Source organism: Lithobates pipiens, unplaced genomic scaffold (assembly GCF_037356315.1).
Source record: "Lithobates pipiens isolate NorthernLeopardFrog02 unplaced genomic scaffold, aLitPip1_a1.2 Scaffold_8, whole genome shotgun sequence".
Lineage (NCBI taxonomy): Eukaryota > Metazoa > Chordata > Amphibia > Anura > Ranidae > Lithobates > Lithobates pipiens.
The window spans coordinates 282323199-282349597 of NW_027507903.1; the positions used below are offsets into that span (position 1 = coordinate 282323199).

At 43.1% G+C, this 26399-nt stretch overlaps 1 protein-coding gene across 2 annotated transcripts in view; it reads left to right on the forward strand.

Annotated features, from left to right (window-relative positions):
* PAH (phenylalanine hydroxylase) overlaps positions 1-26399 on the forward strand; it is a 100709-nt gene that overhangs the window by 15791 nt on the left and 58519 nt on the right. Inside the window, exons 3-4 of one of the 2 annotated variants that reach the window (XM_077472180.1) lie at positions 5626-5809; positions 20186-20263. In XM_077472180.1, coding sequence (XP_077328306.1) covers positions 5626-5809; positions 20186-20263 — 262 coding nt within the window. The remainder of the gene's footprint in view (positions 1-5625; positions 5810-20185; positions 20264-26399) is intronic. The other variant, XM_077472181.1, reaches the window with a different exon arrangement.

Below are 26399 nucleotides of genomic sequence, written 5' to 3' on the forward strand. Positions count from 1 at the left end.
CTGCAGAGGAGTCAGCCAAGTTCTCTACTCCTAAAGCAGCCAGCTTCTCAGACTCAATCCCTTAATAGTGAGGTCTAGTATTCAGTCAACAGGTGCCTCAGGGGCAAGGAGCCCCCAGAAGCTCACAGATCAAAAATGACAACCTTGTCAAAGCTTCAGCTTATTTACCCCTTTCCAAACCACCTTCTAAGCACATCTCCCCAGGGATTGGCCAGGGCATAGTAAATATTTAGGAAAGTCATTTAAGTTTCCTACCATAAGCTCTGGAAACTTCTCTGATAGGCGGGGTGAAACAATCAAATTCCTAGCCTGTGAAACCATGAGTAGGTCAAGGTAAATGATCACTGCTCCTCTGATTACAGAGCAAGCCAAATCAAAATTTACCCAGGGTGCTACATGGTGTTACAGAACAGCTCCAGAGAGCAGGAGTGGGAAGAGTAATGCTGGCAGTCAACAAGCTGTTCTGCACTTAAGAGAAACAAGATACAGAGGATTTTGTCAACCAGTCAACTTTCTGCTGGGTATGCTTTGATAAAAAAAAAAGGTGTCACATTGTGATAAACTCTCAAAACTCCACTGCTGTGACCAGAATGTGTTGCATTATACACTCAAAACTGTGCAGAGATTTTCATGCTCTGGTACAACAGTCTTAACACCAGCAGTCTGATAGTGAAAGTTTAAAATAAAGAAGAAATGGCTGCACATCGGTAGATTCCAAATGCCGTTTATTAATCACCAAAGTGACAACAGGGGACACCAACACACAGTCTTGTAGAAGCGTTTCACCCAGTACAATTGTGCTTAATCATTACCTGGTACTTATTAAACCTGGTAATGATTAAGCACAATTGATTAAGCACAATTGTACTGTGTGTAACGTGTCTACAAGGCTGTGTGTTGATGTCCCCTGGTGTCACTTTGGTGACTAATAAATGGTATTTGGAATCTACCAATGTGCAGCCATTTCGGAGGTGGGCCGGGGCTAGCACTCGATTGGATTTCCTATCAGGCATACTTAACTCACCTGGAGCATTTTATTTCTATCTGGGAGTAATAGTTACTGGGGCAATTTAAGTGAGTAGTTGTGCTCATTAAGTTTTCAGAATTTATGATTTCTTGGCCATTTTTCAGAGAATATGAAGGATAACACACAAACTTTTCTTTCACTCATGGTTAGTGTTTGGCTGAAGCATTTTATTATCAATCAACTGTGTTTACTCTTCTTAAAATATGACAACAGAAACTACCCAAATTACCCTGATCAAAAGTTTATATACCCTGGTGATTTGGCCTGATAATATGCACACAAGGTGATACAAAGGGGTTTGAATGGCTATTAAAGGTAACCATCCTCACCTGTGATCTATTTGCTTGTAATTAGTGTGTATAAAAGGTCAATGAGTTTCTGGACTCCTGCCAGACCCTTGCATCTTTCATCCGGTGCTGCACTGATGTTTCTGGATTCTGAGTCATGGCGAAAGCAAAAGAATTGTCAATGGATCTGCGGGGAAATTTAGTTGAACTGTATAAAACAGGAATGGGATATAAAATTATATCCAGGGAACTGAGAATGTCAATCAGCAGTGTTCAAACTTTAATCAAGAAGTGGAAATTGAGGGGTTCTGTTGAAACCAAACCACAGTCAGGTATACCGGGGCGTAGATAAGGGGGATTAGGGGTGTACAACCCCCCCTCCCCCAGAGCAACCTGGCAAAATGCCCAGGCAGTGTCCCTGATGTTTAGCCTCAGCAATAGCACAGTAGAAACAATCAGAGTTTCAGAGTGCAGCAGCCAGCCACCCTTCTATTGTGCCCCATCCCCTTAGTTTAATAAGGGGTCCCCCTGAAAAGCATGAAATTACTGGAAAGTCTCAGATGACAGCAATTGACAGTGCACAGTTCAGGGAACTCCTAGACTCCTCCTCGAGGTATCATATGACACAGCCGAAGGGAGACTGGGGACACAGAAATTTTCCTACTTCTGTACCATGCTGAATCTGAGGTCTGATAAGTGGGGAGGCATTAATTTTCTGTTTTGGGAAGGAGGAAGTGAGAATTCCAGCCTGGGGGAGTTTCTTTTGGTGGGGGGTTAAGGAAAGGGGGTGGATTTGCTTTTGGAGAAGGGGGGAGTTTCTTGTAGAGACGTTTACAGGGGGTGGTTAATGGCAGGGATTTGCTTCTGGGAGGGAGTTTGATTGGATGAAGGGAGATTTTCTTCATAATTAGGAATCTTTTCTGGGGGAGAGGGTGTTGACTGAGGGAGATATTTTTGGTTTGGGGGGTCGGAAACGGGGGGGGGGGGTAATTTTTGGGGGATATTTGAGGGAGGGAGATATTTTACAGTCGGAATTTTTGCTTGGGGAAGGAGGGTTCTTAGAAGGGAGAGGGGGATTTTTTCCCTTTAAAAGAGATGTTTTTTTTTTGTAAATGATATTTACCTAGTTGGATGGAGCATCAATCCAATGTTGCATCTGTCCCCAGCTGCTTCTAAGACCAACAACAGAGGGATCAAAGACCACTGTTCACTCAGATATCAGCCTTCAGTGAGCAAAGAGTGGTGACTGTCAGTCCCTGGCTCTACTCCCCCTCCCTTTCCCCAAGCTCACTGGAATGCCAGGCTGTGGAGGGGCAAGAGCGGCTGGCTCAGGGTCTCTGCGGCTCACTGAGAGGCTGATCGAGCTGCTGGTCCAGGCATCTGGGTGAATCCTGACTTTAAAGTTAGGATCTTTCCACAGCCTGGACCTGCTGAACCATGTTAGCTGACAGCGGGCTATAACTGTCTGTCAGCTAAAAATGGGTCAAAAAAGTGCAGAACAAACTGCACTCCTCCCTAGGAGAAGTACAACCAAGCAGTATGCCGTTCCTTCAGAGTGCATGCACCAGTGACATCACCGGCTGCTTTCCATGTGAATATCTCTTAAACACCACAGGTAAATGTTATTATAGGCTTACTTGTTGGTACAAGTTCAAAAACTGGGTTTACCACATTAAGACTGAATAAAAGCCAACTATATTGACCAAGTACAAAGGACACCATCCTGTGGTAGGCAGTGTACAATATTTTTTTCCCATCTCTTAAAACATATCATACCATTTCTTAAGACACCATTTTTTAAGGTTTAAATACACCACTGATTTTACTGCCTACCACAATATGCTGCCCCTTATTCAACTTGTATAGTAAGGTTAGCTAAAATCTAGCCTTGGGTCTCATTCATACATCCTACATGACCATGGTGCAGCTAGTATGCTGCAAATACCTGCACCCGGGATCAGATGTTCCAATATCTGCTCAGCCTGTACACCTGAGTGATGGACTGAAAAGAGCCAAGGCTGTCTGCTGCTGTAAACATGTATCCACATGTATCTGCACATCCAGTGGTTACCTGCAGATAGGGATACATTTTTGCCCTTGGATAAAATCTCTCTGCATCCAGGGTCAGAAATTTGTCCCTAACAGCAGACAACCACTGTGACCCACAGTTTGTTATGCCGCATACACATGACCGGACTTTTTGACAGCAAAGGTCCAACGGAACGAGTCCGCCAGACAATTTGATCGTGTGTGGGTTCCATCGGACCTTTGCTTGCCAAAAATCCTTTGACTTTAAAAGACTTTAGAAATAGAATATGTTTTAAATTTTCCTGCCGGAACTCCGTCGGACCGAGAAATCTGTTCGTGTGTATGCTAGTCCGATGGACAAAAACCGACGCTAGAGCAGCTATTGGCTACTGGCTATGAACTTCCATATTCTAGTTCAGTCGTACGTCATCACGTTCGAATCTGTCGGACTGTGGTGTGATTGTGTGTGTCCAAGACTATTCATTCAGAATTCCGCCGGAAGTCCGTCTGGAAGACTGTCGAACCTAGTACGTCGAAAAGTCCGGTCGTGTGTACACGGCATTAGTGTGTCGCCCTGGCTCAATTGATGTGGGGAGTAATGTAGATGATACCGAATGTGCTGCAGGAGTGTCGGAAAGGGATAGAGCTCACCCCAGCTCCTGTAGTCACTGAAACTTTAGTTGCTGAAACTTAAACATGGGGACCACTGGATGTTCAGATACATTTTAACTGCAGTGGCTCTTTTCAGCCCATCACTCAGGTGAACAGGCTGAGCAGCTGACAAAAAATGGAACATCTGGGATCCTGGCTGTAGGTATTCATGGTATATTTGTCATTCCATGGCTATTTAGAACTTATGAATGAGATCTAAAGCCTGGTTCACATGGTAGTTTTTTTTAGTTTAACTCAGCGGGCTAAACAAAAAAAACCTAGAGAGCTTAGGAGGAGCTCGCTGTACTAATGAGTACACTACCGCACCACAACTGCGTGCATTGCGTTCTATTCAGTTGAATGGGGATAATTTTTTCTGCACTGCATTGCAAAGCTTCATGGCCCTACTCTGCTGTCACATATTTTTCCCATACCTCCCCCAACATTAAAGTGTAAATGATGCCTTTAAGTTTGAATGACCTGAACCCCCCTAGGAAAAAAAAATAGCTAAGGCCCTGGGTAGACCAACTACAATTTCATCCACAACTGCCAGGAAAATTGTTCAGGGTACAAAGAAAAACATACAAATAACTTCAGGTGAAATACAGGACTCTCGGAAAACATGTGGTGTGGCTGTTTCAAGATGCACAACAAAGAGGCACTTGAAGAAAGATGGGCTGCATGGTCAAGTCGCCAGAAGAAAGCCATTACTACACAAATGTCACAAAGTATCCTTCTTACAATACTCCAAACAGCACAGAGACAAGCCTCAAATCTTCTGGGACAGTCATTTGGAGGGATGAGACCAAAATTTAGCTTTTTGGCACCAACCATAAACAATGAATTTGGGAGGAGTCAACAAGGCCTATGATCAAAGGCACACCATTCCTACTGTGAAACACAGAGGTGAATTGCTGATGTTTTGGGGATGTGTGAGCTACAAAGGCACAGGAAATTTGGTCAAAACTGATGACAAGATGAATACAGTATGTTATAAAAAAAATACTGTACAGGAACATTTGCATTCATTAGCCAGGAAGCTGTGTATGGGACGTACTTGGACATTCCAACATGACAATGTCATTAGCTACAGCAGAATAAAGTGAAGGTTCTGGAGAGGCCACCTCAGTCTCCTGACCTCAATATCATTGAGCCACTCCGGGGAGATCTCAAATGTGCAGTTCATGCAAGACAGCCCAAGAATTTACAGGAACTGGAGGCTTTTTGCCAACAGGAATGGGCAGCTTTACCATCTGAGAAGATAAAGAGCCTCCTCCACAAATACCACAAAAGACTTCAAGCTGTCATTGATGTTAAAGGGTCAATACACGGTATTAAGAACTGGGGTATGTAAACTTTTGGTCAGGGTCATTTGGGTAGTTTGTTTTGTTATTATGATTTAAAAAGAGTAAACACAGTTGACTGATAATATGTCCACAAGGTTTAGGCGTGTGGCTATGGGAATGAGTTTTGCTGAACTGGAAAACTGTAACATTCACATTGAACCCAAAGTGTTTTCAAAATTTGCACCTCCTTCTTAAATATCACATTAAAATATTGCTGTAAAATAACAGTATCTAAGTAAATGTTTTTGAATGATCCACTTTTAAATAACTATGTCTTTCCTTACAGGAGCGGGGCGTTAGTCTGACCCACATAGAGTCCAGACCTTCTCGTCTCAACAAAGATGAGTACCAGTTTTTCATCAATTTGGACAACAAAAGTACCACGGCACTGGATGAGATTGCCCGATGTCTGAGGCAAGATATTGGGGCCACTGTACATGAACTGTCCCGAGACAAGAAAAAGGATGCTGGTAATTTTTTTTTCTCTTTTTTTATTTATGTTATGGGTCTCAGTGTGGATATTGTCCATTGAGCAGTAATCTATCACCTGTACATGACTGTGCCTTGCTAGTCTACTTTTTTATTTATCTATGCAGGATTTATTTGTTGGATAAACTCAATGGTCATGTGTTTTTTTAACTTAAGTATTTTACTATTAATAACCAGTGACCAATATGCAATCCTCAAACTTACTCCATAGAAATCTATGGGAGTAAAATATAATTTGTTTCTGACTTTTTTTAAGGTCAATTTGAAAGCTTCTGGTGAAAAAGCTGGGCACTACCAATGCAAAATACTTTTTTTAACAACTTACAGACCGGACCATTTTGCTGGTCAAAGACCAGACCACTTTTTGCGATTCGGCACTGCGTTGTTTTAACTGACAATTGCGCAGTCGTGCGACGTGGCTCCTAAACAAAATTGGCGTCCTTTTTTTCCCACAAATAGAGCTTTCTTTTGGTGGTATTTGATCACCCCTGCAGTTTTTATTTTTTGTGCTATAAACAAAAATAGAGCGACAATTTTGAAAAAAACTCATTATTTTTTACTTTTTGTTATAATAAATATCCTCCAAAAATATATAAAAAAAACATTTTCTTCCCTCAGTTTAGGCCGATACGTATTCTTCTACATATTTTTGGTAAAAAAAAAAAAATAATTGCAATAAGCGATTATTGATTGGTTTGCGCAAAAGTTATAGCGTTTACAAAATAGGGGATAGTTTTATGGCATTTTTATTAATAATTTTTTTTTACTAGTAATGGCGGCAATCAGCGATTTTTATTGTGACTGCGACATTATGGCGGACACATCGGACATTTTTGACACGTTTTTGGGACCATTGTCATTTATACAGCAATCACTGCTATATAAATGCAGTGATTCCTGTGTAAATGACACTGGCAGTGAAGGGGTTAACCAGTGGGTGGCAGTGTAGGGGTTAAGTGTTCCTAGGGGTGTGTTACTAACTGTGGGGGGCTGGGCTTTCATTTAGTGAACACTGATCTCTGCTCCAATCCCATGGAGCAGAGATCAGTGTCACTAGTTGCTAGGCAGAATGGGGAATGCTGTTTACAACGGCATTTCTCAGTTCAGCCGCCTCGTGAGACAATAGTGGGTAAGCTCGTGGCGATCCAGTCCACGGGACCCGCGACCAGACTCACGGGGGTCCCGACTGGCATGCGATCATTAAAGATTGGACGTACCTGTACGCCAATATGCCTGCCCGTGCCATTCTGCCGACGTACATCGGCGTGCGCCAGTCAGGAACCGGTTAAATAAATATAGTTTGTGGGAAATGTTTTTTTTTTTAATAAGGCTGGAAGGGCAAGAACAAAAGATACACAATTGCTTTAAGTAACAAGATGGGGGATCTTGACAATGAATAAAGTGCCGCGCAACCACTATTCGCAACCTAATTATTCAACATACATTTATTATATACATGCAACAATGTTAACCACATGAAAAACTCGTGTCCATATTAATAAATGTAATCAATAAAAGTCCTGGTAAAAAAATCTTAGGGGTTTAATTACTAAAACCAGGGAATGCTAAATCTGGCCCAGCTTTGCCAGGTTTTATTGCCAAAATGTATTTGAATAAGCTAAAGTTAGAAGCTGATTGACTACCATGCACAGCGTCACCAGATTCTGAGTGCACCAGTTTTAGTACTCCCTTGTGTCTTCGGAGTGCGTGTATGTGTATATATATATATATATATATATATATATATATATATATATATATACACACACACACATATATACATATTTAAAGCGGTAGTCCCCCGGGAGTCCGCCGTTTTTTTTTTTTTAAAAGCCAGCAGCTACAAATACTGCAGCTGCTGACTTTTAAAATAATGAGACTTACCCGCCCAGTGCGCCCCCAATGTCGGCACCCGAAGCCGATCTCTCGATCGTCTCTCGGGTGCTGCCGCCGCCATCTTGGGTATGGGAATCAGGAAGTGGAGCCTTTCGGCTTCATTTCCCAGTTCCCTACTGCGCATGCGCGAGTCGCGCTGCACAATAAGGATGGTCCCCGCTGTCTCTGGAATACGTGTGTTTCCCAGCAGGCAGCGGGGGACCTTCAGAAAGGGGCGTAGATTCTGCGGAAAGGGGCGTACCTTCTGCAGAATCTACGCCGGAAGTGGGTGCAGATACCTGTACTGTACAGGTACCTGCACCCTCCTCCCCCCTGAAAGGTGCCAATTGTGGCGCTGGAGGGGGGGGGGGTTCCAATGAGCGGAAGGTCCACTTTAGGCTGCTTTCACACTGGGGCGGTATTCAGGCGTTACAGCGCTAAAAATAGCGCCTGTGTAACGCCTGAAAAAACCCGGCCCCTTTAACTCCAGTGTGAAAGCCGGAGGGCTTTCACACTGGAGCGATGTGCTGGCAGGACGGTGAAAAAAGTCCTGCTAGCCGCATCTTTGCAGCGGTGAAGGAGCGGTGTATTCACCGCTCCTAAACCGCTCCTACCCATTGAAATCAATGGGACACCGCGGCAATACCGCCGGCAAAGCGCCGCCACAGCGGCGCTTTGCGGGCGGGTTTAACCCCTTTTCCGCCGCTAGCGGGGGTTAAAACCACCCCACTAGCGCCCGCACACCGCCGCTAAAACGACGGTAAAGCACCGCTAAAAATAGCGGCACTTTACCGCCGACGCCGCTCCCGCTGCAGTGTGAAAGCAGCCTTAGGGTGGACCTCCGCTTTAAAAATATACCCAAAAAATTGGGGGTCGTCTTATACAACAGTATGAAATGTGCACTTTTAGTTCATTCGGGCAAGCTGGCCCAAAACGAATGTCCCTAATCTGTCAGCCCGCTGGATGTGAAGTAATACTGTATGTAGCTTCAGCTACATACAATACACCCTTGCTGAGCTAAACCCAGCGAGCGATGTATTGTATTAATGGATACAAATCCTGCTCGGATTGTCTTTGAGAGTCAGAGAGGTGCGGGCTGATGATGTTACAACCTCTGCCAATCCGAGCAGGATTTGTATTCATTAATAGTATACATCGCTTGCCGTGATTGGCTCAGCTCTGTATGTATACTGTATGTGGTCAAAGCTACTGTACATACGGTATTACTGCACATCCAGCAGGCTGACATATTAGTCAGAAGGGGGTCATCTTAGACGGCGAGTAAAGCCCGAAACCAACGTTTTAACTGGAGAATTAGGGGGTCGTCTTAATCCAGTACACACAGAACAATTGCCCCTTTGATTATATTGCCCCCTTAAGAGATACATTAGCATTAGTTACATCTAATGTATTCCTAGTTTCTGGTCGGCTCATGCACAATGATGTCATCTTCGCTTTGAGAAAGTCACAGTGGTGTGACAAAACACTTCAGAGGGTGGCCGGAATATTCCTTAATGTTAAATATACAGCGAAAAATAAATCTGCTCTATTCAAAACTGAAAAGAAAAGCTTCTGGTTATAAACTTTAACAACGATTTGTGCTGTCATATGCCAATGTTTTGACAAAGCTGTCTAGAATCCACTGCATGGACATTGTTTCCCCACTTACTAAAATTTTTAGACAGTTAGGAAAAGCTGAGGTCTGCAGCCAGTACCAGTTAGAATGTGAATAGGTTCCCCTATACAGTAGCAGTCATGGAAGTTAGTGAATATGCCTATTGCAAACTAGAGTTACTTAGTAAGTGCTAACTAAGAACTTAGAAACAAATTGTCACCTACAGTAAACTGCTTGCAGGTACAGAAATCCACTAAGTTTGCCTTTTGGGATTCTATAAATTTCTAAATTGGGGTCAAAATGTGAAGGCCACCTGAAATTGCCTGGAAGGCCATATACGGCCCGTGGGCTTTGTGTTTGACACATGTGCTCTATGTATAGTTACAGTATCTCACATTAATGGCTGTGTGTTGAGTTATTTTGAGAGGACAGCAAATTTACAATGTTATACAAGCTGTACACTCACTACAATCCCAATACAATCCCATATAAACAATCCTTCACCCACTGTTGATCCAGAGAAAGGTGACTTCCGCATCTGTGGCAACCTGCTCATAGTCCCTAACCTTCCATTCCCTGTCAGATCTAAGTTTTTGAATTATCCCCCAAATGAATCCCTGGAGAGTGACTTTAAAAGCATCCCAGGTAATTCCCAGAGAAACCTCCCCTCTGTTTTCTGACCAGAAGTTTGCTATATCAGTGGCTGTTGACCTCTCCAAACACTCCTTCTTTAACTACAAGGGTCTCCACAATGTATAACCAAGTACAACTTTCCTTTTCCTATTGGCAATTTTTTTTAGCGCATACTCTGTGATGCAATCGCATTGCAGTGTACACTGCCAGACTATTCCTGTCATGTGTAAGAAGCTGAGAATGGAGCCAGGTAGCAGAACAATGCAACTCCAGAATGCATGTCTAAAAGCTACTTCATTAGTGACCCAATGCCTGAGGAATAAAGGTGCTGAAACCGGGAAAAGATGGTGACTGCAAAAAGAATGTCATGCTCCTGAAAAAAATAACTTTCACTTGAAAGGGTAACTCCACTCACACTGATCAGATAAAAAATGTTGTAGCAAAGGTACCTTTTGTAGATTACACTCACTTCCGTCTTCGTGATTCTCTGATTCACTTCTTTGAAATCCTTCTCTGAGTGACTGTTGGACATGTACATAACCCTCTCCAACAGTAGTCATATAGGAAGGAAGCCTTTACTAAGAGAAATATTGAGACTGCAAGTATTGACCTCCCAATGAAAATGCTATTTGCCCAACTCTTACTTTAATCAAATGGCATCTGTTATATCTAATTTACTGTCCTGGAACAAGCATGCAGCAACTGAAGTCAGAAAAACTGATCTGCATGCTTATTTTGGGTCAGAAAGTACGGACAGCTAGACAACTATCATTTTTAAGTAGCACCCTCTAGTTTGCAATCATTGGCAGTACAGCCAAATTTATGATTTTGCTCATGGTAAAATGAGTCTCTGAATCTGCGTCAAAAGTTTACTACGGTTCAGGGCTAGGTGACTTATACAGACAGTTCTTTGGTGCCTCCCTCTAGTTCTGGGAAGTTGGAGAATGTTCTGGAAACTAGAAGGTTTAGGCTATGAGGGTTGATCTGCATACGCAGGGGAGCTAAGCCAAACCCCAGGCAATGGATGAGTCATGCTGGTGAGGAGTCAAGTGGAAAATGTTGTGCTGAGGAGTGGCCCTTGAGGAGAACCCCTGCCGGGGGGGGGGGGGGGGGGGTTGCCTCAGGCTGGAGCTGCCATGGGTGAATTCTGGCAGCATCACTGTCCGGGAGGAATCTTGCCTAGGAAGCAACGAGAGTAAAGAGTATGGTCAGGAACTTTAAAGGCTGGACTTAAATCTTTCATTTACCTTGGCCTGGGAAATCTTCAGTAGCAGCCAGGTGGGCTAATGAAGAAGCAGCTAGGTGGGCTGATAGTTCCTGCAGTCAGTGGAACTGGGATCAGTGTCTACAGTGGAGTTGGAGTCATTCCTGCATGCAATCTATAACTTTTATAACTTTCTTGCTACTTACAAAAGAAACAGAACGTTCCTAGTCGTTAAGGGACTTTTGCTTTTCTATCAGAGACTGTTGAGCATGAGATCAATCAGAGTTGTACATAAGGAGAACGTTCTCCTTGGTTTTGTTGCTATCAAGTTGGGCATCCCATATATCCTATTTCCCATCCAAGTTATTACCCCTAATAAAACATAAAAACCAAGCTCAAAGACTGTTCCTTGTGTTTGGAGAAAGTGTGGAGAATACCTGGCTGTGAAGGAGTGGGGAACCTGATATCCAGCGGCTCCTTCGAGGGTGAGCGCTACATTTAGAGGGAGAGATGAGCAATCCCAGCCTTCCTTTTTCACTGTCAACACAGGTTTCTTTTACTGCACAGACCTGACATCCTGGATGCAACATAGATGTTTCAAGCACATTGCACCACTCAATCCACTATTGCTTTTTTTTATCAGTTTGTTCAGAGCTGCCCTTTAAATTAATCTGACTGTATTTAATTCTTTGTGCAGACAGTCCAGATCTTATAATTAACTTCATACAATTACAAGCCTATAATATACAAGGCTAAAATTGACTTATTAAAAAAAAAAAAATACCTAAATGATACAATCTGTTTAATTAAATGAAACAGAGCTATATATAAATAGCTCACTAATTAAGTATCTAATTTTTGACCCCTGTATTTATTTGGCTGCAACTTGGGTGTTCAGCATAAATGCATAGAATGCATCTTTTCTTCCTAAAAACAAACCAGTATTTATTGGTCAGAACACAGAATGTCCTCAGTTTTCTCTGGGGGTCAGTGTTAAACTAGCTCCAGCCATTGATTTATAACTCGGCAAGAAGACAACCCGCCTGCCCAGACAGACACTGCAGTGACAAGCATGACAGCGAGAGAATGTTTTCAGAAATCCCTTAATGCCTAATTGGATTATTTTAGATTTAGAGAGTGAGATGCTGGCGGGGCATTCAGAACAGAATATAGTAGCCACAAGCAAGTCTGTTTTTAGAAACAGATAAGAAAGGCTTCATTGTCTCCGCTGAGAACATGTTTCATAGTTGGATCCTGCTTCCTGAAAAATGGACACAAATAGCCAATTATATAAACATATATTTTATGAAGTCTAGTATAATAATAGTAAAATATCCTTGCTGACATTTGTTAAACCATCCAAGAAGAAAAAACTGAGCAATCCTCATTATGATTTAACAGGCACTTAAAAAGAACAATAATTTGCACATAAATTGCTCTATTTTCAGCCTGCAGTCATAGTGGTGACCAGTTAAAATTTAAGGTATATGTATAGTCGAAACTTTTTATCCTGACTTTCTCATGGCAGCATCCATACGAGTTGGGCCCCTGTAGAACCCCATATTAAAAAATTGAAACCGCACTGTCTTCTCTTTATAGGATTACAAACAAGCAAAGCATTCCTGTGCCATGGTAAATCTTTGGCAGCTTTTGTTTGGTTTTCTCTTCTGAGCAAAGTCCTCTATATGGCCAATGGTTTGGGTGAGGATGCCCTGTGGAGTAGGACAGCAAAATCTAGAGAGGTAAATCTAGTCAGTGAGCTTCTTTAGCCTGTTCAGATTCAGTTTCTGGACACAATGTGGTGGAATACACAAGGTGCCTTTTACTGAGGCACTCACCTTTCCTAATTTTAGTCACCAGTGTATGTTCTGGGCACACGTGGCAGTGGATAGCAGCTTCTATGCAGGTGGGCCAATCAGGTCATATCAGGTGATGAATCAGGTGGCCATCTTTCTTTATAGTGGTTACTCATTAGATGGCTGCCACCCTGTAGCACAGCTCTTCCGGGGAGGAGCCAGGAGCATATGACTGCTTGGGCTATTACTGCTGTGGCCTGTATTTGACCAATGCCTGCCATCACAACACAGTCCCTGATGCTATATGTGAGGTCTTCCAACCTGAAAGGTAGGTGAGAGAAGGCACAAATGAGGCGAATGAAGAAATCCCCTCCATGCCTACAGCTCGCCCCTCCTCACCTCCCTGCTGGTGGAGCAAAGTTTCCAGCTTGTCCCTTTGATAGGTCGACCAAAGGATTTTTTTTCTTTTGTCTAGCAGGAATGTCCATAAACGTGCACTTTCTGCAGACCCGGATGAATTTTGATTAGAGTTGCCACCTCATCCCTTTAAACCTGAACACCTTTAAATTACACAGGTTCTGAGACTAATTTAATGCAGAGAAGGCACCAAGTGAGTTTAATTACCACCTTCAGCCACAGAACCTGTGTAATTATTATGCGTTCGGGTTTAAAGGGATGAGGTGGCAACCATAATTTTGATCAGTGTATGACCAGCTTAAGGGAAGGTTATAACCTTTGTCAGTTTTTATGCTTCCATCGGTGTCTCTTTGGAAATAGACACTTCCTGTCACAAAGCCAAAACTGGAAGTAAGAGGAAATCCCTCCAAAGTAAAGGAAAGTTGGTTGTCACCAATGTCCCCAGATCTAGTGTCTCCATTGAAAGATTCCCTCTCTATTTCTGTCATAGTGACAACCCAAAATTTGGGATTTACTTTCACTTTCACTTTTTGTGATTAGAATCAACAGGATGAATAGAGAGGATGAATCTTAATGAAGACCTGAGAGGTGTTCTAATCCCTTTCCACTCTATTCAAAACTTTTTTTTTTTTTTTGTCATTCTTTAAATAAACTTTGTATTACTTTGTACAGTTAATCCAAACACTGACAGGTTTATTGGGAACGTGGCATGTTATCTAAGTAGCTATCTATTGATTTTTGGTGGCAGATGCCCTTTAAACTCAAACACTCTCTCAGCAGCATTTGGATTAACATTACATAGTGCTAGCAAACAAGTCCTTTTTAGGGATTGAAATCGATAAATGTATTTCAGCAATCATATATTCTCATACTAAACCAACACAACGAAAGCTACTGAAAAGCTCATTGACCCTGAATATGCAGGCTACCCCTACTGAGCTTCTAAAAGTGGTATTTACCTGGCTCTCACATTGACTCTCTAGCTTTAAAGTGTTACTAAACCCAATAATAAAAAAATTGTTAATCTGCCCCCTGCATTACCCACAGCTTATAAATCTTCTTTTTACATTAAAATACCATATACCCTTTTGGCTGATATGTATACCACGGTCATATGATAAAATGCAGGGTCTGCCTGAATGCTGAGTGTTCAGGTAGGAGGAAATTTCCACAACAGCCTATGTCCTCATGCTGTTATGGGAGGCGGGTCATCCTTCAATCAAGATGTGACATCCCACCCACTGTGTTCTTTTTTACATTACTGGGCATGGAGGAGGAGGGAGGGGCTGTGCTGTCATTTAGGATCTGTATACACGCCCACATGTGTGATGTCAATTCCATGTGACCTGAAAAGTTCAGCTCAACAAATAACCGTTCTCTCTAGCAATAGAGACCAAACTTAGCATGTGCAGGTTTACTACTCTGACTGTGTCTTATCTGATCTTGCTAAGGGAGACCCTGCAGGAGGGGGAGGATCTGTGCATACAGGATAAAGGAGTCTTTTTACACAATGCAGAGGATTAACCCCTTAAGTTCCACAGTGAGTATAGCAAGCACGCTATTCCGCATATGCAGACAGATTTTACTGTTGTGGGTTTATTAACACTTAAAGCTGAAGTTTAGGTAGGCCAATTTTTTCATAGTTACGTTGGTCCAGCTTAGACCGATGTAAATATGTATATGCTACATTTGTGAGATCCCTGTGGAAGCTGGAAATCACTTTGTAGGCACTGGTACTCCAGTGATCTCCACTAGCTTCTGGGTCCTGTTCCAAGTGGCTAGACCAGTGGTCTCCAAACTACGGCCAAGGGGCTAGATGCGGTCCTTTGCTTGCTTTTACCCAGCACTTGGGGCCATTATTCCCCCAATGACACCAATGAAGGGGAACAATTCCTCCCACAAATACCAATGATGACACACAATTTTTTCCACTGACACGAACAATAGGGCCCAATGAAACCAATGATGGGGCATTATTCCTCCCAATGAGATCAACAATGGGGCCCAATGATGGGGCACTATTCCTCTCAATGAGACCACCAATGGGGCCCAATGACACCATCAATGGGGCACAATTTCTCCCAATTACAAAAACAATTGAAATTAATGACACCAATGATGAGGCACAATTTCTCCCAATAAGAACAACAATGAAGCCCAATGACACCCAATGATGGGGCACTATTCCTCTCAATGAGACCAACAATGAGGCCCAATGACACCCAATGATAGGGCACTACTCCTCTCAATGAGACCAACAACAATGGGGCCAAATTATAGGGCACTACTCCTCCCAGTGAGACCAACAATGGGGCTCAAATGAGAACCAAAGATGGGGCACTATTCCTCCCAATAAGAGCAACAATGAAGCCCAATGACACCCAATGATGGGGCACTATTCCTCCCAATGAGACCAACAATGAGGCCCAATGACACCCAATGATAGGGCACTACTCCTCTCAATGAGACCAACAACAATGGGGCCAAATTATAGGGCACTACTCCTCCCAGTGAGACCAACAATGGGGCCCAAATGAGAACCAAAGATGGGACACTATTCCTCCCAATGAGACCAACAATGGAGCCCAATGACACCAAGGATGGGGCACAATTTCTCCCAATGACACAAACAATTGGACCCAAATGACACCAATGATGGTTCACAATGTTTCCCCGTGACACCAAGAATGGGGCATAATTCCTCCCCCCCCCCCAGTGACACCAATGATGAGGCAAAATTACTTCCACTGAAACAAAAAATAGGGCATTTTTCCCCCACTGATTTCAGGACTTTTTCTACTCCCAGTGGTAACAGTCCAGCTCTCCTGAAGGTCTGAAGGACAGTAAACTGGCCCTTTTTTCAGAAAGTTTTGGGACCCCTGGGCTAGACTGTTGCATTGTGAACGCAGGAGGTTGCTTGCTCGGTAGAGACACCATTCAGAGAACAATTTGGGGGAGATTTAGTAAAACTGGTGCACAAAAAATCTTGTGCAGCTGTGCATAGTACCCAATCAGTTTTAGGAGATATTTCCAGTGCATGCAGCAAGTGACATCACTGGTGCATTCGCTCTGAAAGAAAGTGACGTTCCTCCTGCACGAAATGCGCGGGAGTGACCTCATCGCGGCTACAGCCAATTACAGTGCCAGAGCCCGTGAACCCGGAAGAAGCTCCGGGAAAGATGTCGGCTGTTACAGCGGTGTAAGTATTTCATAATGAGCTAGTATGCGATGCATATCAGCTCATTATGCCTTTGTCTTGCAGTTTTTTATTTTTTTTCTTGAATTTATTTCAGAGGTTTAAAGCCTCTTTAAGGGCCCATTCACACCAGGTGCAGTGGGGTGTGTTTTTGAAAACACTCCTACTGCATATACACACAGTCCAAAATCCATGTTATCTAACGGGCATATTTCACACCATTGCAATGCAGTGCAGTGCAGTGCAAACAGTAAAGCAAGATGCATTTTTTGCAACATATGACGCGTGTAAAAGCCTGAAAATATTTGTAAATATGTGTAAATACACACATAAATACACACATAAACAACACAATTTCAGCCCCTCTGAATCACCTGGTTGAATGAAAGTTATTGCAAGCACAAAGGAGAGGGAAGTTACCTCAAAGGAAAATAAAACAGACAAGTACCTAAAACACTTAGCACTGGAAATGCATGTAAACATGCAAAAAAATGCACGTTGAAAGAGGATCAATGCGCATGCAGAAATGCAAAGTTTCTGGTGTGAATGGGCCCCTATAGAAAAGAGTAAACATGAAATTTCCTGATGTTTCTATTAGACCCCATAGCTCTCCTCTAGCCTCCAAGGTATCAGATCACACCAAGATCGCTGCGTTCTGATGCTTATTGAAGCTGATAATGGCTCGTTTACTGAGCCAGAAACTGTAAATGACTAAATTGCTTCAGGTTTCTGACATCACACAGTGGGAGGAACGACATCCGTTCCTTCCACTGTGTCTTAGCTTAGGAACAGGATGCCACCGGTTGCATCCTTACCGGGCTCTCCAATCGCACAGGAGAGCTGGTAAAGGCTGAACAAAATGACACAGATTTCCCAGTCTCTTTCTCTGCAGGCTCAGCTGCACTGAACAGTGAATAAATGTGAAGTGCTCTGTTCTGAGTGGTTTGCTGTTCATTCACAAACTGAAGCATAGTAAAAAACTGTTTACTATGCTTGGGTTATGAATGAACATAGTGAGTGTATTCATTCAGAAAAAGAAGTGGCTGTTAAAATGCATGTTTACCGACCCTTTACCCCACACTCCATCCTGAAATCCACAGCTTCTTGTGTGCCCATAGAAGCAGCCAACAGGAGAGGATAAAGGGGAAGCTGGTAGCACTGCCAGGGGGAACAGGCTGAGGACACAGGGCGGGGCCCGGGCAACAGGGGGAATCTGCGACGCACGGGATTATTAGGGTGTACCCGGCATAGGCCATTATAGTGTAATTACAGCATATAACCATTATATGGCTGCTGTCTCAAACTACAACTCCCAGCATTCTCAGTGCTCTGCAATACAGATTATGGGCTTGCTTGGCTTTAGCTCTCCTCCTGCTGGCTGGAGGAGAATGGTGCAGCATAACATTATTCTCACAGTAAAGGAAGAGAGGCAAATAAAGAGCAATGTCTCCTGCTTGCTGTTGTTATAGTTCAGCACCTGGCTACAGTAACTACTGTTAAGTTCTCTAAAGAGTCCATTTACTAAAGCACAAATGCAAAAAAAATTTTTTAATCCACATGCACTTTTTTATGATAGGAAATGGCATTTTCAAATTGTTACATTTTTCATTGCACACATCATCTGAATTTGCTGCATACTAAACACATAATAGTATTCATTTTTATGATATAATTTAATTAAAAAAATGATCACTGTATTCTTAATCACATTACTTATAAGATTGTCATTTGAGGTGGCTTTTGAGAAAAGCAGAGGACTAAAACCATTTTAGGTGTAGAAAAAACAATTGCTTTGTGACACAAAGAACCAAATCATAACGAAATTATAAGTATGTCATATCCATGTGATTGCACATCTATGCAATATTTTAGTATGTGTGTTAAAATATTTGGGAAAAGGATCATGTAATAAAATATCAATATAGTTAAAATAATTCATCTTGGCTTAGTGAATTGGTCTAACAGTTGCATCACATGGGGTGAAGAAATGAATGAATATATATAAATATATATAGATAGATAGATATATATCTAGATAGATAGATAGATAGATTTCAGTTTAGCACAACATCCCAGCTTCTACTAGCACACTACTGAAAACTGATAGTTGTCATTTTTTCATTGGCAGAAAAACTGTGGCTTAAAAACTAAGGCAGGCCGGTGACACTAGTTTTTGGGTCCAGAACATGCATTGCTAAATGCTGCCATCTTGTGTCTTTTTTGTGAAACAGCATTTTATTCTCTCAAGTGTATGAAGGTGGTCAAAAAGTAGACTGTTCTTGCTATTTGTTTTCTTTTAGACTAGCTTCACACTAGTGCAGCTGAGACTTGATCCAATTTTCAGTGCATTTTTAAAGCTGATGTATTTTTTTGTGGGGGAAGGAGACTATACAAAACTGTGCCAAAGATACACTAAAAAGACATGTACATTAGTTTTACATGCATTTTTTTAATCTATGGAACATAAATCGCACTGCATCGCACCAAAGTAGCACTGGTACCTTCCCCAAAGTCACATTGCAGTTGCACTGCATTGATGTGAATGGGCACCATTGAAATCAATATGATTTTCATTGTCATGCCAGTCTGTGCAAAATCGTACTAGTGTGGACCAGGCCTTAACTAAAATATTCTGCTGTGAGCCAGTTTTTTTTGGTTTTTTTCCACAAATCAGTTTTTTTAAGTTTTACAGAGGACACAAACAAAAACATTAACAATACACAAAGGTGAGAACCCTTGCAGGGGCAGAATGACATTGCAAGAATAAAAAAAACAAAGAATAGCAAGAACTCCATCCATTAACATTGAGGCGTGGCTTGCAATAACAAATAAAATCTTAAGCAGGCAGGACCAAAGTGCAAAGGATATAATAGCCCAACAGGGATGTCCCCATAGCAAAAAAAACAAACTAATATAGACTAATACAACTGAACAGTTCATTAATCCATAGTCATTACTGAAGCTATATATATATATATATATATATATATATATATATATATATATATATATATGTATATATATAAAAAACAAAACAATATACATACTATATATCAATATCTGTTATATATATGCATGCATTTTGTTTAAAATGTATATTCTTATGAATGGCAATTAGGGCGGTATAATTAAATGTTAATTTGTCTGCTTTTTCGTTTTGTAATTCATGTGCTTTCTTCATACTTTGCAATGGCTATTATAAAGCACTCATAACTTTTTTTAATTTCCAGCTGATGTACAAACATGATTTATCTTGGATGTATTTACGAAGAAAATATATAGTTGAATCCAACAAATTCTATGAAAATTATAGCTTTGAGATTAATTGTGCTATTGTCTAGCTTCGTTATGTGCCTGTGTATAATATATATATATATATATATATATATATATATATATATAAATATATATATATATACAAAACAATATACATACTATATATCAATATCTGTTATATATATGTAGCATTTTGTATATTCTTATGAACGCCAACTAGGGTTGTATAATTAAATGTTAATTTGTCTGCTTTTTCGTTTCGTAATTCGTGTGCTTTCTTCATACTTTGCATTGTCTATATGTATTTTTGGTCCTTTCGCTTCCCTTTCATGTACTTGATTCCAGGTACCACCTCTGCTTTTTTGCTTCATGATGTATTTGGCTCCTCAGCATCCATGTTACATCAGAGTAATGTGATTTCAAGTGAGTAAGCTTAATTGATGCTGCTTCCTTTTTGAATGGATATTTTGCATGCTGTCATGAGATTTAAAGATAATTTAAAAATGCTTAAATACGAATTATTTTAAAGCTAGTCAGTCAGGCAACAGTCTTGCTAGGATGGATAAATCATAAAAGGGATTAAATGTTTGCCATCACCTTTGAAAATACGGCTCCTGATTTGCTTCAGTGCTTGTCACACATGTGAAGTGCTTGGCATTTGGTCATGTGCTTTTATTACCGAAGTCTGGAGGATCTACCTGGACTCTGTCTTAGCCCTTGTACACACGGTCGCACATTCCGACAGAAAATGTCCGATCGGACCGTGTTGTCGGATAATCCGACCGTGTGTGGGCTCCATCAGACTTTTTCCATCGGAATGTCTGACCAACAAAGTTTGAGAGCTGGATATAAAATTTTCCGACAACATGATCCGATCGGACTTTGTCCGATCGTTTGTAGAGAATTCCAATCGGACAAAGTGCCACACATGCTCAGATCAAATTACGAGACCAAAGCTATTGGCTACTAGCCTGAACGTAGTCCCGTCGTAATGAACAAACGTCATCACGCTCTGAACGATCGGATTTTCCAACAACTTTGTCGGACCGTGTGTATGCAACACCAGTTTCGGACAAAATCCGTCTGAAAAAATCCGTCAGATTTTGTGGCTAAAGGCTAAGGGGAGCTGTTGATTCATATTGGACTATCTAGGGGTCGATTCCCACTGTACACTCAATCTTTGTGTCAAAGGAGCTGTTGTCTATTCATTTTGTTATATATGCATGATATTCATGAGACCATGTGCTCTTGATACCTAGACATTCAAATATGTGACCGAGACTAGGGAGTCTGGGGTAGCATTTTTTCCTGAAAATTAAGTTATACTTTCATTATCCATCCTGGCATGACTGAAAACATCTTATTAGTAATATTTAAAAGAACTCAGGTATGATTAACCATCTACACACAAGTTCAATACTCATGGCCCAATGTGGTGTGAATTTTGGAAAAGTGCTCTTTGTCCTCCTCAACCTGAGAGATTAGCATTCAATATAAATAAAGCTTAAAGCAAATGCTGATTACTTCAGTCAATCATACAAAACTGTTAGTGATTCTGTTCTGAGAGTTTTACTGTAAAATTAAATAGGTTTTTACACATGTAGCACCCTGGTTCTAAACAGGGCTGCTAATATATCTAGTTGTGGTAGGTGGTAACTAGCCTGGCTAATTGGTAGTCTTTGATCCACTGATTTCTGTCCTAAGCCTGAATTTAATATGTAGTCTCTCTCTTCTCTTCTGTCAATAGGTGGCACTGCTGCCTTTGGCATTAGGATGATGGATTACTGTAAATTCAGGTGATGAGTAAATATGTTGTCTTAGCCAACTAGCAGGAGTTTCTTTTGGCCACTTTGCATGCTGGGATAAGCTATTTATTCAGCAGGAATCAGGTGATCGGGGTTGCTGCAGCCTTGGTGGATGTGTGTCAAACAGCTTTCTGGCTGCTAGGCCTGAAGCCTGAGGCCTATCCAGGAGTCCTACTGGCTGCTAGGTCTATGTGAGGCCTTTCCAATAATGATTCCGCAGGAGGAGCAGCGGAGGTTAGGCCCGAAGCCTGGGGTAGAACCACGTGTGTTAGAGGCTCAGCCCGAGGGGAGCCTGTTTGTTGCCAGAGGTAAAGGAAAAGCAGTTGCCAGAGGGATAACCTCTCCTGTTGCCGGAGGCAAGTGTAGAAGGGATGAAGTTCTGAAGGAGTACCAGAGCAGACTCTTCACTAGCGGGGACGGTGAAGTAAGTGGGAAATCTTTAGTGGAGACTCACACAAGAATGCAGAGGGTAGCTATGAGCAAAGCTTGAAGGAGTTCACCGGGTAGCTGTAAGTAGGGATGAGCCGAACACCCCTCGGTTCGGTTCGCACCAGAACTTTCGAATGGACCCCAAATTCGTACGAACTTTAGAACCCCATTGAAGTCTATGGGACTCGAACGTTCGAAATTAAAAGTGCTAATTTTAACAGCTAATATGCAAGATACTGTCCTAAAAAGGGTTTGGGGACCTGGCTCCTGCCCCAGGGGACATGGGTCAATGCCTAAAATGTTTTTAAAAATGTCCGTTTTGGCGGGAGCACTGATTTTAATGACGATTAAAGTGAAAAAAAAGTGAAATATTCCTTTAAATATGGTGCCTGGGGGGTGTCTGTAGTATGCCTGTGAAGTGCCACGTGTTTCCCGTGTTTAGAACTGTCCCTGCACAGCTTGCGGTTTTAATGTTATATCTGGTTCCTGCAATATGGTTGAAAATCATTGAGTAAAATGGCATGGGTAGCCCTCCCTGCCCATTACCAGCCCCTTTGGGTCTTGTACGCATATTAAGGGGAACCCTGTAACCATATTAAAAAAAGGAAATGCGTGTGGCCCCCAGGCCCTATATACTCAGAACAGCAGTATACAGGCGGTGCAAACAAGACAGGGACTGTGTAGGTTTGTGGTGTTAAGTTGAATCTGATTGTAATTTTCAACTGGTACATTTTTAAAGTGTAGCTCCAGTCAAAAAAACTATTTTTAAGCTTTTTGGAAAACATAGGGAAGGGTTATCACCCCTGTATAATTTGTTTTGTCGTCCATCTTTTTTCATCTCACTTGCTGTTGTCTCCTTCCGTTTGCAAGTAGGAGATGTTTGTAAGTTGGATGTTTGAAAGTAGGGGCCTGCCCTATATACTCTGCAGAAATGGCGGAACAAGGTGTTGGTTTTGCCACAACATTGTAAGCCCTCAAAGTGACTCTTGGTGGGCGCTGGAGCGCCCTGCTGTGAACTATTATATCAAGAATTGTAATTACATGCCATTGTTGAACAGTGGTAGAAAAATTGACCTTTGGTGGTTGTGGTGCTGGTGCCACAACACTATAAGTCCTCACAGTTACTCTGGGTGGGCACAGGAACGGGCCCTCCTGTGAAATATTACATCAAGAATTGTAATTACATGTCCCTGTTAAACAGGGGCAGAAAAATTGGGCCTTAGGCACTGCTGCTGGTGCCACGACACTGCAACCTCTCCCATATACTCTAGTTTTATTGCAGGAATTAGCCCTGCTGCAAAGCATTGCATCAAAAATTTTACTTAAACGCCCCTGTTAAACAGGGGCAGAAAAATTGGGCTTTAGGCACTGCTGCTGGTGCCACCACACTGCAACCTCTCCCATATACTCTAGTTTTATTGCAGGAATTAGCCCTGCTGCAAAGCATTGCATCAAAAATTGTAATTAAACGCCCCTGTTAAACAGGGGCAGAAAAATTGGGCTGATGGCATCACCCAGAACCAGAAATGTTCTTCCAACATATCAGCGGAGGAGGAAGAGGATAGACAATCAACATAACAGGACAGTCACTCAGCATCAGCATAGGCAGTCTTGAAGGGATGTGATATTTCAAAAAAAATTATTCGGTTACATCAGCTTCAGGTGCTTGGTAGCTGTGGGTGATCCAAGACTGATTCATCTTGATGAAGGTCAGTCGATCAACTGATTCGGTGGACAGGCGCACCCTGTGATCGGTAACAAAGCCACCAGCAGCACTGAAGGTGCGTCCCGAAAGAACGCTGGATGCAGGACAGGCCAGTAGCTCAATTGCATACTGTGCAAGCTCTGGTCAGTGATCCATCCGCAAGACCCAGTAAGCCAGAGGATTTTCGGTGGGAAAGGTGTCCAAGTCTGACCTTGCCCCTAGGTATTCCTGCACCATGTAAATCAGACGCTGGCGATGGTTGCTGGAACCGATCATACCTTGGGGCTGCGGACTAAAAAATTGTCTGAAAGCATCAGTCAGACGGCCACCTTCTCCACCGCTCCTTCTGACCGATGCCTCAGCAACACGTTGTCCAGGACCAGGAGTTTGTAACCTCCCAGTCTCTGGGAATGCGTTGCACAGACCTTTCTGCAAGGCCTCCCGGAGATGTCTCATCCTCTGCTCCCTCTGCGATGGCAAGATAAGGTCGGCAACCTTACCCTTGTACCGTGGATCAAGGAGAGTGGCCAGCCAGTAATGGTCCCTCTCCTTCATCCGAAAAATACGAGGATCCTTCCGCAGGCTTTGCAGGATCAGGGAGGCCATGCAGCGTAGGTTAGCTGAGGCATTCGGTCCGGAGTCCTCTGGGTCACTAAGGACAACATGACCTGCAGCTACCTCCTCCCAGCCATGTACAAGTCCACGGGTTTCTTGGGACTGTAAATCATCCCTACAAGACTGTTGCTGCTGATGCTGAGTGCCAGCCTCCACCTCCATGCTGACACAATCATCCTCCTCCTCCTCTTCCTCCTTCTCATCCTCTTCCTGTGTGATGGGTGGCACAGCAGGAACACTGTCTGGATAAAGGGGGCCTTGAGAGGCAAAGAAGTCCTCCTCTTCCTGCCTCTGTTCTGCCTCAAGTGCCCTGTCCATTATTCCACGCAGCGTATGCTCCAAGAGGTGGATAAGAGGTACAGTGTCACTGATGCATGCACTGTCACTGCTCACCATCCTTTGGCCTCCTCAAATGGTGACAGGACAGTGCATGCATCCCTGATCATGCCCCACTGGCGTGGTGAGAAAAAACCGAGCTCCCGTGACCCTGTCCTGGTGCCGTAGTCGCACAGGTACTCATTGATGGCCCTCTGCTGCGTGTGCAGCCGCTGCAGCATGGCCAACCTTGAGTTCCACCTGGTGGGCATGTCACATATAAGGCGGTTCTTGGGCAGGTTCAACTCCTTTTGGAGCTCAGCCAGCTGAGCACAGGCATTAAATGATCGGCGGAAATGCACACAGACTTTCCTGGCCTGCTTCAGGACATCCTGTAAGCCGGGGTACCTGCCCAAGAACCGCTGCACCACCAGGTTAAGGACGTGAGCTACACAGGGCACATGGGTCAGTTGTCCCTGTCGGAGGGCGGAGAGGAGGTTGGTGCCATTGTCGCAAACCACCATTCCTGGCTTAAGCTGGCGTGGCGTCAACCACCTCTCGGCCTGCCCCTGCAGAGCTGACAAAACATCTGCCCCAGTGTGGCTCCTGTCCCCCAAACAAACCAGCGCAAGCACGGCATGGCATCGTTTTGCCTGCGTACTTGCGTAGCCCCTGGAACGCCTACGGAGCACCGCTGGTTCTGAGGACAGAGCACTGGAAGAGGCCATGGAGGAAGAAGAAGAGGAGGGGGTGGAGGAGAGAGGTGTGTCACAACTAATAGTAGCATTTTGGAGGCGTGGTGGCAGAACAACCTCCAACACTACTGCACCTTGTCCTGCATCCTTCCCAGCTGCCAGAAGAGTAACCCAATGGGCCGTGAAAGACAGGTAACGTCCCTGTCCATGCCTGCTGGACCATGAGTCAGCGGTAATATGCACCTTACCGCTGACCGCCCTGTCCAGCGACGCAAGGACATTGCCTTCCACATGCCGGTAGAGAGCCGGAATCACCTTCCGTGAGAAAAAGTGGCGTTTGGGGACCTGCCACTGAGGAACCGCACATTGTACAAACTCACGGAAGGGGGCCGAGTCTACCAACTGAAAAGGCAGCAGTTGAAGTGCTAGCAATTTAGCCAAGCTAGCATTCAACCGCTGGGCATGTGGATGGCTGGGAGTGAACTTCTTTCGCCGGTCCAGCAGCTGGGGCAGGGACATTTGCCTGCTATAATCGGACGTGGGTGTACTGCTAGCAGAGTGCCCAGAAGCACTTGGCTGTGACACACCTAATTCTACACCTTCATTCCTCTCAGAGCAGGTTTCAGAGAGGACTGAAGGTCTAGTGGGGTTGGAGATGCCAGCTGATGAGGAGTAGGGATGAGCCGAACACCCCCCTGTTCGGTTCGCACCAGAACCTGCGAACAGACCTAAACTTCGTGTGAACTTTAGAACCCTATTAAAGTCTATGGGACTCGAACGTTCACAATCTAAAGTGCTCATTTTAAAGGGTAATATGCAAGTTACTGTCCTAAAAAGTGTTTGGGGACCTGGGTCCTGCCCCAGGGGACATGGATCAATGCAAAAAAAAGTTTTAAAAACTGCAGTTTTTTCAGGAGCAGTGATTTTAATAATAATTAAAGTGAAACAATAAAAGTGTAATATTCCTTTAAATTTCGTAGCTGGGGGGTATCTAT